The 15,291-nt window shown below is 36.3% G+C and overlaps 1 protein-coding gene across 2 annotated transcripts in view; it reads right to left on the bottom strand.

The window, feature by feature from the left end:
- Window positions 1–15,291, bottom strand: part of ARFGEF2 (ARF guanine nucleotide exchange factor 2) — a 54,143-nt gene that overhangs the window by 23,334 nt on the left and 15,518 nt on the right. Inside the window, exons 6-18 of one of the 2 annotated variants that reach the window (XM_070941723.1) lie at window positions 14,733–14,952; window positions 13,280–13,351; window positions 12,820–12,983; window positions 11,357–11,487; window positions 10,261–10,495; window positions 9,908–10,007; window positions 9,138–9,277; window positions 8,666–8,774; window positions 7,809–8,010; window positions 7,153–7,264; window positions 1,670–1,875; window positions 538–622; window positions 278–449 (exon numbers count right to left, since the gene is read on the bottom strand). In XM_070941723.1, the coding sequence (XP_070797824.1) occupies window positions 278–449; window positions 538–622; window positions 1,670–1,875; window positions 7,153–7,264; window positions 7,809–8,010; window positions 8,666–8,774; window positions 9,138–9,277; window positions 9,908–10,007; window positions 10,261–10,495; window positions 11,357–11,487; window positions 12,820–12,983; window positions 13,280–13,351; window positions 14,733–14,952 (1,948 nt within the window). The remainder of the gene's footprint in view (window positions 1–277; window positions 450–537; window positions 623–1,669; window positions 1,876–7,152; window positions 7,265–7,808; window positions 8,011–8,665; window positions 8,775–9,137; window positions 9,278–9,907; window positions 10,008–10,260; window positions 10,496–11,356; window positions 11,488–12,819; window positions 12,984–13,279; window positions 13,352–14,732; window positions 14,953–15,291) is intronic. The other variant, XM_070941722.1, reaches the window with a different exon arrangement.

Genomic DNA, 15,291 nt, shown 5'->3' with positions numbered 1-15,291 from the left:
CAGGTAAAAGAAGAGGCTATTGTTGCCATGCCCATGGCCAGGTTAGATTCAACTTTTTAAATGCATGATTTTAAATATTGTAAACATTCTTCATCCAAGAAGTTTTAATAGATATTTATTTTACATTACCAGTTTAGGAGGTAACAGTGGTCACAAATTATGTTGGCCCAGTGTAACAAGTGAAGATTTGGCTAACTCACAACAATTTAATTGCTTAATCCACACAGTAATGGCATATTAAGAAAGGGTAAGTATTTTTTAGAGGAAAAAGTCATACTTGGTTTAGTAGATTTGGTTGTGATTGCATATTCTTTTGCGTCCTTCATTGCAATTTTCTTTCCTTCTATTTCATCATAGATTGTAGACAGATATTCTTCTGGAAGATCTTTGCTGTCATTGATCCCACGGTTCATTTTAATGTATTGTTCTTTTGTCATCTTATTCTTTACCTGTTAAATTCAAACATCAGTAAAGAAGATTTTAAGTTCCTAGAAACTCAACCGTACTGTCTGGCAAAATCTTTCTTTACATGTTTACCTGAGGGCTATGCAAGTCTGTTGTCAGCATTATAATAGAATATGCTAAAACATAAGCAGTGTCGGCACTGGCAAAGAGAGTTTGGCTGGAAAGAAAATGGGGAAAAAAAGCAGGATTTTAGAATATTACAGGTCTGTCTCTGTTACCCCCTTCATATATACAAAATGATTCTTATTGTAAATACTCATTTTAAAAATGTCATTCATACGGAAAAGTAGAAATTGTTTATTCATCATCTGGAGGTTTTTCCAGGTTTTCTACCAATTTCAGTACAGAGAAACAGGAACTTGATAATTGTGAATGTCTACTATCTCAGTAATTCACTGTATAAAAGAACTACCACAAAATATAAACAGAAAACTTCTAGGGGGGAAAAAATCATTTTCTATAATTTTGCTTGCATTCTGGAGTAACATTACTGCTTTTAAAATATGTATCTAACTGAAAAAAACGTAGTCACAATTTTATTTTAAACAGACAAAACAAATTTTAACTTGAAAATTTAACTGGCCTGGTGGCTCAGCAGACTAAAAGCATTGTGATTAACACCAGCTGTTTGCAATTACTGTAAGTTTGAATCTCACCAGGCTCAAGGTAGGTAAAATGAGGACCCAGTTTGTGGGGGCAATAAGATGACTTTGTATAAATATACAAAAGTATGAAGGCTATTGCTTAACGCATTGTAAGCTGCCCTGAGTCTCTGGAGAATGGCGGCATATAAATCAAATTAAAAAAAAAACTTGAAACTTCCAGATGTCTTGAGGGTATATTAGCCAAGTCGGCTAAAAGTTTAAGAGATGCAATTCCCTCCATATCTGGAGAATGCCAGATTGAGGGTAGCTGACAAATAATTTGTGCTTATTTTTTAAAAAAGAAATATTAGCATATTCTGCTTTGTGAAACTAGGTAGCAAGGCAATTGCCATAGCTAATCATCTCCGCAGTTTTCTTTTAATGGAGGCTTTTTTAAAAATATTTAATAATATTTACTGTGTATTTATTCATTAGATTTCCTGTCTTGTGACTGGTCTAAAGTCATCAAACAGCTTCCATGAGTAGACCTGCACCTTGTCTCCCTGATCTCTTTCAGCACTTTAGCTATTACACAGCATACACCATATATTTCAAGTTACCCTTGGTTGCATTCAATATATCTAGCAGCAAACTTTTCCATTAGTCTATCAATCTTTTGAGCTTCACCAGGTAACCGAAATCCTTCCAGAAATATGCGTAAAGCAGAGACAAAGTCCTTTCCACAGAAATCAAGCAGGTCTACGTAGCCATACATCACCTCCTTGTTAAATTTGTTACTATCTCCCAGAAATTCTCCCACTTGGCTCTAACATGAGAAAACAAAAACAAAAAAAATGGAAGAAAGAGTATTATTAATGCTTCATTTAAAAAACTTTATAATCTTAGCTACTGTGGATTATTTTTATTCCTACTGGTTTTATTCCATATTTGGGGAGGAAAAAGAGCATTGCCTCCATGCATGGCGTTTTCCGGCATTTTTCTCCCCGATTCCCTGAAGCAATTTGCAAAGCTGTACACCCTCCTCCTCCTTTTCGGCAGTCTCACTTTCTCTTCCCTCCTGGCCGGATCCGTCTCCTGGGCCAGGAGCAGAAGCTGACCATCCTCAGCCTGGGTTGTCTGGAGAAGGGGCAGGCTGGGCGGTGAGCCACCTTGCCTTACACCTCTCATGCAGAAGCACCCACTTTGCAAGAGCATCGCCTCCATGCATCGCGTTTTCTGGCGTTTTCCTCCCCGATTCCCCGATGCAATTCGCACAGCTGCGCGCCCTCATGAAAATGCGGCGGCGGCAGTTTTCAGCCAGTTCCAAGCAGCACCCTAACTGTTTCCGTCACCCATCTCCCAGCGTGCGGAGACAGAAAATGCGATGCTCATTTTTGGCAATGTGAGGATCCCCACCGCCTGAAACCACCGGAAAATGCGACACATGGAGGCCAACTACCTCCCAAGTAGATAGGGGCTACATTAGGACTATAAGACGCACCCAGATTTTCACCCCCTTTTTGGGGATAAAAAGGTGCGTCTTATATTCCGAAAAATACGGTATCATTGTTAAAACAACCAGGAGATAGAAACTCCCATCCTTGGGACTACAGGTCCTGAAACAGAGTCAGTCCTACATCAAGGCCAAGATCTGATGTGGAGAGAATCAGAGCAATTTTATCTGTCAGATGCAGTGCTGTGGAGTCGGAGTCGGAGTCGGAGTCGAGGAGTCGGAGTCGGAGGAAATTTTGGGTACCTGGAGTCGGAGTCGGAGTCGGCAAACAATGCACCGACTCCGACTCCGACTCCTACTAAATTTAGATTGGAATTTTAAAAAAAGCAAGTTTAAATGTCCCAATTCACAAAAAGTTATAATTAATGACTTCTCTACTGTAAGAATAAAGACCAATGCATGCAGTGCCTCACGTAACCGCAAAATGAACACGTTAAGTGACCGTGAAGAAGCATGCTTTTCATGTGCTTCACTATAAGGCACGCAACGCACAATTAGGAGTGGCAATACTTATACTTTCCATAGTGTTGTGTTCTGCTGTTACAGGGAACGCAGCGCCCATGGGTAACCTAGCCTCTCACTGATAAGGGATTAAGTAAATATGTTTTTTGCAGGACTAGAGACACTTGCATAAGTGAAGGGAATGGAGGGTCAATAGTTCAAGACTGAAGCTGTAAACCATTGGAAAAACTGCTGTCATTCAGCTAAGGCTATAAAAACTTGTAACTCTGATTGTTAGCTTAAACTTTAAACATGACTAAACACTGTTTAAATTTATGAACCGGCCAAATACTCTGTTCAAAGAAAATACATTGTATGTTTGTATGTGTGTTTCTAATTATTGTTATTTATTCATATTTGTTCTCTTTTATTCTTTAAAGTTTAACAATTCATTCTTTATCTTAATATCTTTATATTTGTTTGGGGTTGGCTTTCTTCCCTTTCATCTTTTTTATTGTACAGCAATCTTTCTCCTCAAACCTACCACCTCTCTCTTTTCTTTCCTTCTTACTTTCTCTTCCTCACCCTCTTCTTCTCCTCCCTACTTCCTCTTCCTTTCTCCTTCTCCTCCTCTCTTCCTCCCTCTCTTACCCTCACTCCTACTCTAATTTCCCTTCCCTTCCTTCATCCCTCTCTATTGCTGTATCCTTTTATGTATATGGACTACTCAGAGGGCTGAAAAAGTTATTTCTGACTGGTCCTCTCCCTTTTGACCAGTCCTCGAACTTACGACTGTCCTCACATTTTACGTTTTTGCCCTATCTTGTCACCATGGTGAAGAGAAGCAGTTGTGAAATGAGTGACATGGTTGTTAAAAATGCTGCACGGGCATAAATGTGAGGATGGTCATAAGTGTGAGGACCAGTCAAAAGTGCGAGGACCTGTCAGAAATGACTTTTTTCAGCCCTCTATACACATAGCCATGGCCACCCGGTCACATGACCAGCTAGCCACACCCACCCAGTCACATAACCTCCAAGCCATGCCCACAAAATAAGCCACGCCCACAGAACCGGTAGTAAAAAAATTTAGAACCCACCCCTGGTTGGGGGTCACCACAACATGAGGAACTGTATTAAAGGGTCGCGGCATTAGGAAGGTTGAGAACCACTGGCTTAGAAGAACTTGGTGGAACAGCTTCTTGGATTCAACTGTAAGTGTTTATATTGTATAGGACAAATCATGTCTAGGTTTAGTGCTGGGATATATAGCTTATTTGTTTGTATAAAGCCATGTACGTACAACTTACAAGACTGTGTATGTTGATATTAAAAATCTAATTATATGCCAGTTAGTATAACATATTTTATATTTTAGGGAAAGAGGCATCCTAAACAATGGCAAAAAGACTGCTAACAACAAACACAACAAAGTCTACTGTTTATGAGCACTTTGCATTATCAAGTGATGGAAAACATTACGTGTGCCAATGTATTAGAAAAGATGATGATGGTGAAAAACAATGTGATGCAAAAATTAGCAGTTTCAGTGGGCCTGATAAAAATGCACCTACAAGAGCATCAAATTTGAAAAGACACTTACAGCGTTTTCATCCCAAAGTGTTAGAAGCCGTGAATGAGAAAGATAGCAATGAAAACATTGCATCTACTTCTGTGACAAAAAACGTTCAGAAATCTACTGGAGAACAATCACAAATAAGAAAATTCTTTATATCTGACAAAGTTACCATAAGGATGACACCAGAAAAATTCAAACACCACATTATTGAAATGGTAGTAAAGAATAGTGTACCACTATCCTTCTTTTCACAGACAGCCTTTTTAGGCCTAAATGGAGAAATGGCAAAAAAACTTGGTGTTTCTCTGGAAAGAGAAAGTATAAGGAAACTTATAATTGAGGAGGCCAAATGTAAAAAGGAAGAACTACAGAAAGTTATGAAAGGACGTTTTGTCTTCCTTAAAATGGATGCATGCACACGTCACAGAGTCAATTATTTCGCTATTAATGTTAGATTTGTGGATGAAAATAACAAAACAATAACACGGACCCTCGGAGTAAAGGACACTCAGGCACATCACACCAGTGATTACCTTCAGAAGTTAGTGGAGGGTGTTCTAGAAGATTTTGAAATTAAAAAGGAACAGATTTTATGTGTTGTGACAGATAACGCTTCTAACATGTTGAGCACAATTGAGAAGATGAAGGCAGATGAAGAAGGTATCAAACAGATATTAGACTTAGAGGAAGACAGCTCTGCAAGTATTAGAGAAAGTTTAGAAACTGAAGAGAATGCTGACATTTTTTTAGACAACTTTGTTGAAGAAGCATTGAAGCTTGCTACTATTCATCATATGCGATGTGCTGTTCATACACTGCAACTTGCCATAAGAGATGGATTAAAAGATCGCCATGCAGCTACATTAATTGGCAAATTACGGCAAGTAACTGTTGCAGCCAGGGCCCCAAAAACAGATGCAATTTTGAAAAGACGTGCAGGAAAAGGAGCCATTTTGGATCAAACAACTCGCTGGGGAAGCACTTATTTAATGGTGAAGCGTTTGCTTGAACTTAAAGACTTCATAGAAGAAATGGACAATGAAAATCTTGCATTAACTGCAAGCCAGTGGACACAAACAAAAGAGCTGGAGAACCTTCTTTCTCACCCCTTCACTGTCACCAAGAGGTTGCAATGTGATGATCTAACCCCGGGTAAATTCCTCTTGGAATGGAAGAGCCTGTTATATCGCCTGAACAAAAATGGAGGGTTAATAGCTGAGGGCATTGCATCTTCAATGATGAAAAGAGAGAGTCTTTTGCTGGAAAATGAAATCTTGTTAGCGGCTATTTATGTCGACCCAATGAGCCGACTTTTATTGAACAGTAAACAGATTGCTACTGGGAAAAAGGCCCTCTATGATGTAGCAGTTCGCATGAAGGGATTACGACCTGAAATACCTCCACAGGAGGATGGAGTTCTTTTAAGCAATAGTGGTAACTCAGAATCATCTTCTTCAAACGAAGAATTAGACTTTGATTCCTTCTTAGACAAAATGGAAGTTGCTAAAGGAAAGCGACGTCGCATAAGCGTTACAGAACCAGTAAATGTCCAAATAAAAAAATTCCAACAGGAGTTTTATAAAGCACTAAAAGAAGTTGAAAAGTATGATCGCTCATCAAAACTTACTGTTGAAGAAGCCATCCTTGTTTATCCAGAGATCGTTAGTGATGTGGCCAGAATAGTTACTGCAATGCCACCCACCCAAGTCAGTGTCGAAAGATTATTTTCAGCCCTAAAAATAATAAAGTCTGACTTAAGAGCCTCTATGAAAGAGGATCTGGCAGAGGCAATTCTCTTCCTTAGAACTCTACATTGAATTGATTTGCATTTGCTAAGCCTATAACTACATTTCAAGATTAATATAAACCATTTCTAGGTTTTACAGATTTTGTTTTTGGTTCATATAGATAAGCTTTGTTTTTGTTCTAAAACAACCAAATAATGTGGTTTGTATTTTTGAACTGGTAAAGTTCCTGTTCCTGATGTTTATGCCTGCTGCTACTATCCAGCAACTTGATTAATTAAATTAATAAAAAAAAATTAATAAAACTTTGTTGTTTTCATTGTGTTTGTCTTTTGCTTAAACTGTTCAATACAGTAGACTGTTGGCTTCCCAGCCAGTAGTCCTGTGGTAATGACATGTATGTTGCCTTTCTTTCCTTCAAGGAATGTATAAAATACATTCGCATATTAATACAGAGGAGTCGGAGTCGGGGAGTCGGAGTCGGAGTCGGAGTCGGAAGTACAAAAAACTGAGGAGTCGGAGTCGGAACATTTATCTCCCGACTCCACAGCTCTGGTCAGATGCTCAGTATATTCCTCACAATGACTCTGTAAGTGATTGCCAGAGTAACAACCTCCAGAGGGTTAGGATGACCTTGTTGCCAAATTGGACATCAATGTTCTTAGCCTCTGGTAAGAGGAAGCATCTAAATACAACTAGTAAATATTTAGTCTAATATTTAGATTCCCTGATACCATGAAAAACAAAAACCTGTGAGAATCACGTGAAAATGCAAGGCGCAATTTGAAGAAACCAAGGGTTTCGTTAATGTAAGATTTAGCCTTACAGAACACAGGCGTTCTTCTTGATGAAAAAACTGTGCTATGTCTTCGGCTGTTTCTCCAAGCATTCCCTGCTCTTGTAAATACTGTAGTCCTCTCTTGGATTTCTTGTTAAATCTATTTGATGGAGGTAAGACAGAGAAGGCAGAGGAAAAAGGGTAAACTGTGACTCTTGTACTCTTGGTGCAAGACTGGCTTCATGAAACAAGTTTAACAGAAGTAGGGAAGTTACATATGTGCAACATTTTTAACTTACTTTTTGTGCCTTTGTTGACATATCATGGAAATCCAGACTAACAGAGCTGAGTTTATGACTCAATGTGTTGAGTGAACTTAGAAAATGAGTTATATTTATTACATGACCCATCCTAAAGTGGCACAGAAAGACTCTTTAACTCTAAAAAGGTTCTACAAACTGCACAAATATTAGTAAAGCATTTCCCCACATCATTGTCCTCAGTTGATCCCTTTTCAGAATGCACTGTATAATTAAAAATACTACAGAATATAAAGTCTCTGTCAAACTAAACTCAATTACTGGGGACTTTACTTACACATCCACAGAGTTTTCTCTGTGGCAGAGAAACAGAGGAAGATTGCTTTTCCAAATCTATCAGAAAAAGACTGATTGGAAACTACTCCAGCATTAATTTCAACTCACAGCTCAATCCCATGTTCAATTATCTCCTTTTGTTGCTTGATGACCTCAAATTGTTCTGGATCATCAACAATACCAGACTGCATTCCAACACTCCCAATTCCTGAGGATACAGTTGAATCTAAAGAACTTGCACTGCTTCTTCGCCCCCCAATTTCCAAACATCTTCCTTCCCCTATTTCTTGGTCTGAAGGTTTATCTGGGCCTGCACATAAAAAAAAAGACATACTCAAAACCTACATACAACTGAGAGAAATGCATTTAGACTACTGCGCAAACTTAAACCAGAACTATAAAAATCAAGGTGTAAATGTCAGGGTTCCAAGTAAAACCCTCAACCAATGAAGACTACCAGTATTCCCAATCTCCAAATTTCCCAATAGTCCACAGAGCTAATAGATCAAGATAAGGTGAACTGATTTTTCATATGTGGGAGCTCCAGGAGAAAAATACTTGCTTGTCATTATAATTATTCTTATGTTTGTTTATTTGTTTGTTCGTAAAATTCATGGACCACCCATCTTACCACGGGGTAACTCTGTTATAGTTCCCAACTGAGAAATTCAAAAAGTTGCTAGCTAATTGAAACCAGAATCCTGCTAGCTCATAAAAGTACATTTTTGCTTTCTCTACAACGTTGACCCCCAGACATGTTGAATTTCAATTCCTATAACGTTTCTCAATATTTCTCACAAATAGAGAAAAATAGAGAAAAACTGGCATATCCTACTTGCACCTCCTTCAAGCAGCACTACAAAAATTACCATAGAAAATTCTAGTTTTGTGAAGCTCTATGATCAAGAAACCAGACTTAATTAATAAATGGAAAGCAAGAAAAAGTACGTTTTTGGATTTCTTACCAAGGCTGGCCTGATGATTTGGATTCACATATAGGTCCTTGCTCCATTCAACCATGCACTTTAAAATAGAGACCAAACATTCAAGACCTTTCTTCCTTAGACTTAGTTCCTATATGCAGAAGAGTGGGGAACAATCAACTAATATTGAAAATGGTCATTAGATTTATTTTAAAGGAAGAGCAGTGCTGATTCACTAAAAATACCATGGATTGGTGCAAAATAAACTCAATCATGATTTAAGAATGCATAGATTATAGTGCTATCTCTTCTATCAGTATCAGTTACTCAAGTCTGGATCTGTCTCCAAGGTAAATATACTCATAAACTCTATGATACACAAGTTAATAGAATAACAGGGATACACTAATGCAAAGAAGCAAACATATATTAATACTAAACATCTATGCATTTAGGAGGTAGTGTTACTGATTGTGGTGAATAATTTCAGAATAAAACAACAACAAGATCCTACCTGCAGTGGTGTCATGCCTAACTCATGTCCACTACGTCCTTGTGCAATTTTAGATAAATCATTTACAAGCCGTTCAAAGATATTAGCAGCATTCAAGTCACAGTCATAGTTAACATATATGTCCACTACACACTGGGCATCTAAAACAGAAATACAGTTTATGAAATTCAGTTGACTGGCAATGATTTAGAGAGACAATACAATATCACAAGGCATTTTCCATTGCAATCAAGAAAATATACTGAAGAAAAGGAGTGCTGATTGTTTGGATTATGATATCAGGACTGAAATGTTTCCTAACCTTAAAAAAGTCCTGGACCTGAGCTTTCAAAAGGGAGGAAATGTTTCATGCAAATCCGGAAAGTCCCTTTTGTTCCCTTGTTTGACCTTCATATCCAAAGCACCTTTAGTAAGACTGCTTCTAAATGGTAATTTGGATATGGTGCTATTTAGCCATGCGTGAAGGCTGATTTCAATACTTAGGTAAAATCCCTGAATAGATGTAAAGACAGACGTAAACATGCATCAGAAAATCAGAAGATTAAATGGTGCAAATATATTCATTACTGCAAAATCCCACATATCAGCTAACTTTGTTTCTTCATGCAACTATTTATAGGAAAAGCTTAGACACAAACACCAGGATAAGATTACAAGAAATTATGGGGGGGAAATCTCCCCTATATGCCTACATTTATACGCATATATTCCTTTATATATGTCTTTAAGAAAGCAGAAAATGAAGGTTGATTAAGACATTAGCAAATTACCTGCAGAAATCCTAGTCAGAGTCTGAATAACCATCCACTTGTGCTCAAAAGAGCTGGAAGAAGTTTCTAAAATGTTCAGGAAGATCTCTTTGAAAAACACCTGTTGAACACACATGTAAAAAGCAGCAAAAATATTTGTAGTATAAGCGTAATTCCAAATGCGTATGTATTGTTCTTTCTTTGTCAAACTCATTCAAATTGTTTTAAAAAATGCTGAAATTATATACATACATTTTGAAACACATTACATCTGAGAGATAAACCATATACAGAACCAGTGATGTTTAGTACGAAGTTAACCAAAAGAGAATATAAATCCCTTAATGTAAAGAAAAAAATCAAAACATTCTTACCTCAATTTGCATTTTTAAGTGAATCTTAAAATTTGAAAGAAGGGTGAGGAAGATTGCAAGAGAGAGCTCAAACACATCAGGAACAGAAGACACTCCATTTTTAGACAATGCTACACAGAGGTATTGCTTGATTGCATTTATAAACATTTCGTGTGTCCTGAAGACTGGACCAGCATTTTGCAAAACCGAAAGCAGAAGCTGAAGTGATACTATTTTAGAACGCAATTCGTGAGATCTTAAACAGAAAAAAAAGAAAAGAACATTCTCTTTTTTGCTAAAGATACTTGTGGAATGTTACTCTGAAATATGACTCTGATTATGAAATCTCAAAATCTTTGATCATGTTCCCACTTTTGTGAATATTTAAAAATGGACAGATTCTAATTCACTTCACCATAGATATCAAGAGAAATAACATCCAACTTTTATTTTATGACATGCCATTGAGAATAGCACTGCAGCATTGGACGGTTGCAATGCACGAAGATTATTTTATTAAAGGCACTAAAATTTACAAGACTCCATTTTAGTTTTAACTAAACTAAGAAATAAAGCAAATTATTTTGTAAAAATAATCTCACTACATGCCTTTTCATGTACTCTGCTACTTCTATTATTGTCTTTTCTTCTTTGCGCACACATACATTTGTACATCTTCTATTCTAGCAGCCATACCAATAACTCAATAACTAATCCACATATTATTGTGAGAATAAAACACACAAGTCTATAGGTCCAAAAGCAACTGTTTGGCCCACTGGTATTTGCAAGAACCTAAACTCAGTAATTGGATAGTTTTGGCTTGGTCCTTAAGGATCACTTTAGAAAAGCAAGGTGTGCAAGTTTCATATCTGTGGATGATTATACAGTATATACAATCTTAGTACTACATGTCATTGGGAAAACAGCGGATTCAGTCAGAAAGTAAATTAAATTATTAAGAGAATGTTTCTTCTTTTTATTAAAATACTTTAGGATTTCTACATAAGCAGTTATGAATAGGTAAAATCAAATTTTAAGTGATTAATTTTGTTCTTTGATATCTGTATTAGCATATGGAGAGAATACAAATCAGAAATTTTCTTTTAGTTTTTACTTGGGATCTGGAGGCCCATCACCAAGTGGTTTCATTGAAAGTTTGCACAATGACCGGAATACAAGAAAGGCATCTTTCTGAAGTATATGGGAGAACTTGGCAGCTGTCTGAGGCCCAGGGACATCAGTTTCCTAAACATCAAAGCCACAGAAGAATTAGTTAGGATGGCTAAAGTTGACAGATGTTTGACTCTTTAGTGATGATTATACTCCAACATTAAAAGGCAGAACAACTTTTTTGAGACTGAACCTTAAGCAAGAATGAACATGTAACTCTACAGTATGTGTGTGTGTCTTCAGATTCATGAAGCTTGAATAATGGCCCATTTTCCATTTTTTCCAACTAAATACCAGGAAAAACACAGTCGCTCAATTTAATGAAGCATTCAAATAGACAGGTATTGATTAAATTTGAATGTGAATCATTTGAGCCTACAATACTTTAGTCAGATCCTAAATAAAGATGACATAAAAGAATATTAACTAATGTGTAAGCTCAACAAAGATGTTCATAATTTTTCTGTCAGTTCTCAAACCTTTTCTTAATGCTAACTACAGTAGATATATTTATATTATTTCCATTCCTGCTGAACTTTTTTATTGTATTTTTTATTGTTTTGTTATGGTTTTCTAATATTATAATTTTCTATTAAAAGTGTGAAATTTTTTAAGGTTAAGATCCAAGCACCTGAATTAAAATATACAGTATATTATATCTAACCAGTTGTGGTGGATTAAAAATGCATTATAAAAAAGCAGCACATTCATGTATGCTTACCTATGATACAGCAATATGTATTATATTTATCATTACAGTAATTAAATCATCATAGTATAAGAATATAGGAAATCTTATGCAATGCTATCTTAGTAAAACAAAGTACAACTAATTTTTTTGGATGTGCTAATAAATCATAGCTACAGCTAATTAATAAATGGAGCAAAACTAGGCAAAATCTGTGAGTTCTAGTCCGGCCTTATGCATGAAAACCAGTGGATGACTTTGAGCCAGTCACTCACTCACAGCCCAACCCAGAGTTATTGTGGGAAAACAGGAGGAGGAAAGAGTATTAGGCATATGTGCCACCTTGAGTTGCTTATAAAAGTAATTAAGGTGGAATTAAAAAAAAAATCTAAAAGCTTTGACATAAGGTACAATTTAACTGCATAACAGATTGTTAGGCTAATATTTCAAAATAAATTTTAAATTTTGTTACAATTTTCTCCAAATTCATGGTTCAGCAAAACACTGCAGCATCTATTTTATCATAGTAGTAAATACCAATCTAAGCAGATAAATTGGTAATGAAATCCATAGGTTTTGACCATTTGTTTGTTTTGAAGCTAAGTTTGCCCTTTCAAATATTTTAGAGCTTTTTCCAACCCTAGCCCCTACAAACAATCCCCCTTCTCCCAAAAGTTAGGAGTTTTACATTGAAATTATTATATGATGAAGACCCCTACCAGATTATCTGTGGAGGAGACAGACTGTCTATCATCTGAAATTCCATTTGCTTGCTGATTTTCGTGACTGCCACCTGGAGAGGCAAGAACTGCAGTTCCCAGCTCAGACAAAATCCTACTTGATTCAGGCAGACTTTGCTTCAGAAGTTCTTCGTCTAAAGAGGCTGAAGAATTACATTTGCCATAGTTACATACTGAGCATTTTGTAAAGAATTTAATTCAGAGAGTCAATAGAAAACACTAAGAGAATAGAAATTTGCTGAAGTACTGAGTCAGTTTTCCTCTAATGTTATGGGAATTGTTAGAGGCTGATACAGAATCTTTTATGTGAAAAGGCAATTAGTTCTGGTTTTAACTTATTCTCACCAAGTGTGTTATCCTAAAGAAGAAAGTTAAGAATGAGGATGTTCTTTTTAAAAAGGCAAGAAGAAAGACAGAGACCTAGCCAAATAACGTTTACCTCTAACCGCTGAAGTGACCACATCCTCCAAGATTTCTTTAACAATTTCTTTGACTCCATCTGTTTCTTCTTCTGATAAAATATATATTAAGAAGTTATTTGGAAAAAAAGTTGCCATTATCTCTTTTTTTAAAAAAAACACTACTCCCTGTATTGTTTTGTAAATCCATAAAGCCTAGTTAGGAAAAACTGACCATTCATGTCCAATTTGCACAGGAGACTAATAAACTTCCTCAATTTGGCAATTAGCCTCATCTGACAACTGTAACTACCAGCTTGGACAGCTGTTGCACTACTCATGAAATAAGCCTCTCCACAGAATGTGATTACAATTATCAGAAGCTTCCTGGAGATTTCTCAATGTGCATGTTTATCAAGATACCTGTATACCATCTTCAAAAGCAAATCGGATGCTACTGTATATAGTTTGAGAATATCACAATGTCACATAATTGTAACATACATGGTACCCTGAACTGCATTTTATGGATATACCCTGCTCAGTGTTGAGATATTAAAAATCACTGAGAATCAATAGCTGTGTAGAGCTAGAGCCCATCTGAAAAATTATACTGATAATCATACCTTATATACTTTATAAACAGAACAATGGTAGAAATGATGAAATCCTAAAGTTGTTGCATACTTTATTTTAATGTACTGATATGATTATTGCCTTCAGACAACCATTTTTTAAAAATACTTTGTGTATTGGAGTTTTTAAAATGGGCAACAGAAGAAAAACAATGGAATGTTAAAATGAATTCATCAAAATGTACATGTATACTCTCTTAAGAAAGAGATATAAATCAAAATTGCCATTCTAGAGTAATTATTTTACTTCACTTTGATTATGTTTGAAGAATTATCCAAAACTATGATTTACGCAGCTATATCAGTGCCATAGCATTACATTTCTTTTCTTTTTTTCCCCCTTCCCAAATCATCTCTGGCTTGGATGCAACAGTTCTGATTTGTATTGAGCTACAATTCCCCATTACATCTAAATTAGGGTTCTTTGACTTAATGTTGAACACTCTTAGCTTTAGGAGATATATCGGACTAAAAAACCAATGCCATATAGCTCTAAAATTACTTTTATTAAAACAGCTACAGTAACAGAATCTTGCAAATCTGAATGTGCTTCCCCTCCTCCCGGGGGAGGGGGTAATCTGGGTCATTTACTCAAATTAATTTCTTGGAATGGATTCAAGCCATGCTTGCCTGATCATTGCCTTAGTAGCAGCTCTTCATTTTGTCCCTCAAGGCCATCCTCAGATACTAGATATTTTGCATGATTTGTTGATTAAGCCAATGGAGAGCTTTGCAAAATTCAAACCATGACCTTTATAATGAAGTTAGCACGCGATAGGCGAAGTGAGTGGAATGCAGTTTTGGCACTGAACCAGAGTTTCATAAAGATTTAAGCCACACATACTAAAGTTTTATTTACCAAGTACTGCAGAAGTGGAATCATCCTGTGGTTTGTCATCTCCGTTTTCCTTTTTTTCAGGCTCTCCATTAGTCAAGTCTGCTTTCACAGGAGTTGAGGGTTTGCTTTCTTGTTGACTATATTTCAATCGGCCAAATTTAGGAGACCCTGACACGGTATGAATCATAGGAGATTGGGATTTTTGTTGATTTGATTTTTCTAGTTCTCTTGTCTCTTGTATCTTAAAAAAATGAAAGTGTTTCCACAACATACATCAAAATATGTTACCAAAAATATTTAACAAAAAGAAACGTTGACTAAATTCTGTAAAGTGGTTCCAAATGTTTCGGTCTTCCCACATATTTAAATGCCTTGTTTAATGTTCCAGGACAACAGCAGTATGAAAAGTGTGTGGGTGGGTGTGTGGGTGTGTGTTTAGCCCAGGCTACCTGGGTGTTGTATGTTTTTAATTGCTTAAAATAATACCCAAAGTCTATGTCATTAGGCAGTTAAATTCATATTACATATGTATTCATATGTAATACATTTTCTTGTAATACATTGTCTTATTAAAACATTT

This window comes from Pituophis catenifer, unplaced genomic scaffold (genome assembly GCF_029215685.1).
Source record: "Pituophis catenifer annectens isolate HBS135680 unplaced genomic scaffold, rPitCat1.0.hap2 SCAF_3, whole genome shotgun sequence".
NCBI classification, from domain to species: domain Eukaryota; kingdom Metazoa; phylum Chordata; class Lepidosauria; order Squamata; family Colubridae; genus Pituophis; species Pituophis catenifer.
The sequence above is the reverse complement of the archived record's forward strand: the minus strand, read 5'-3'. Positions and strand labels throughout refer to the sequence as shown.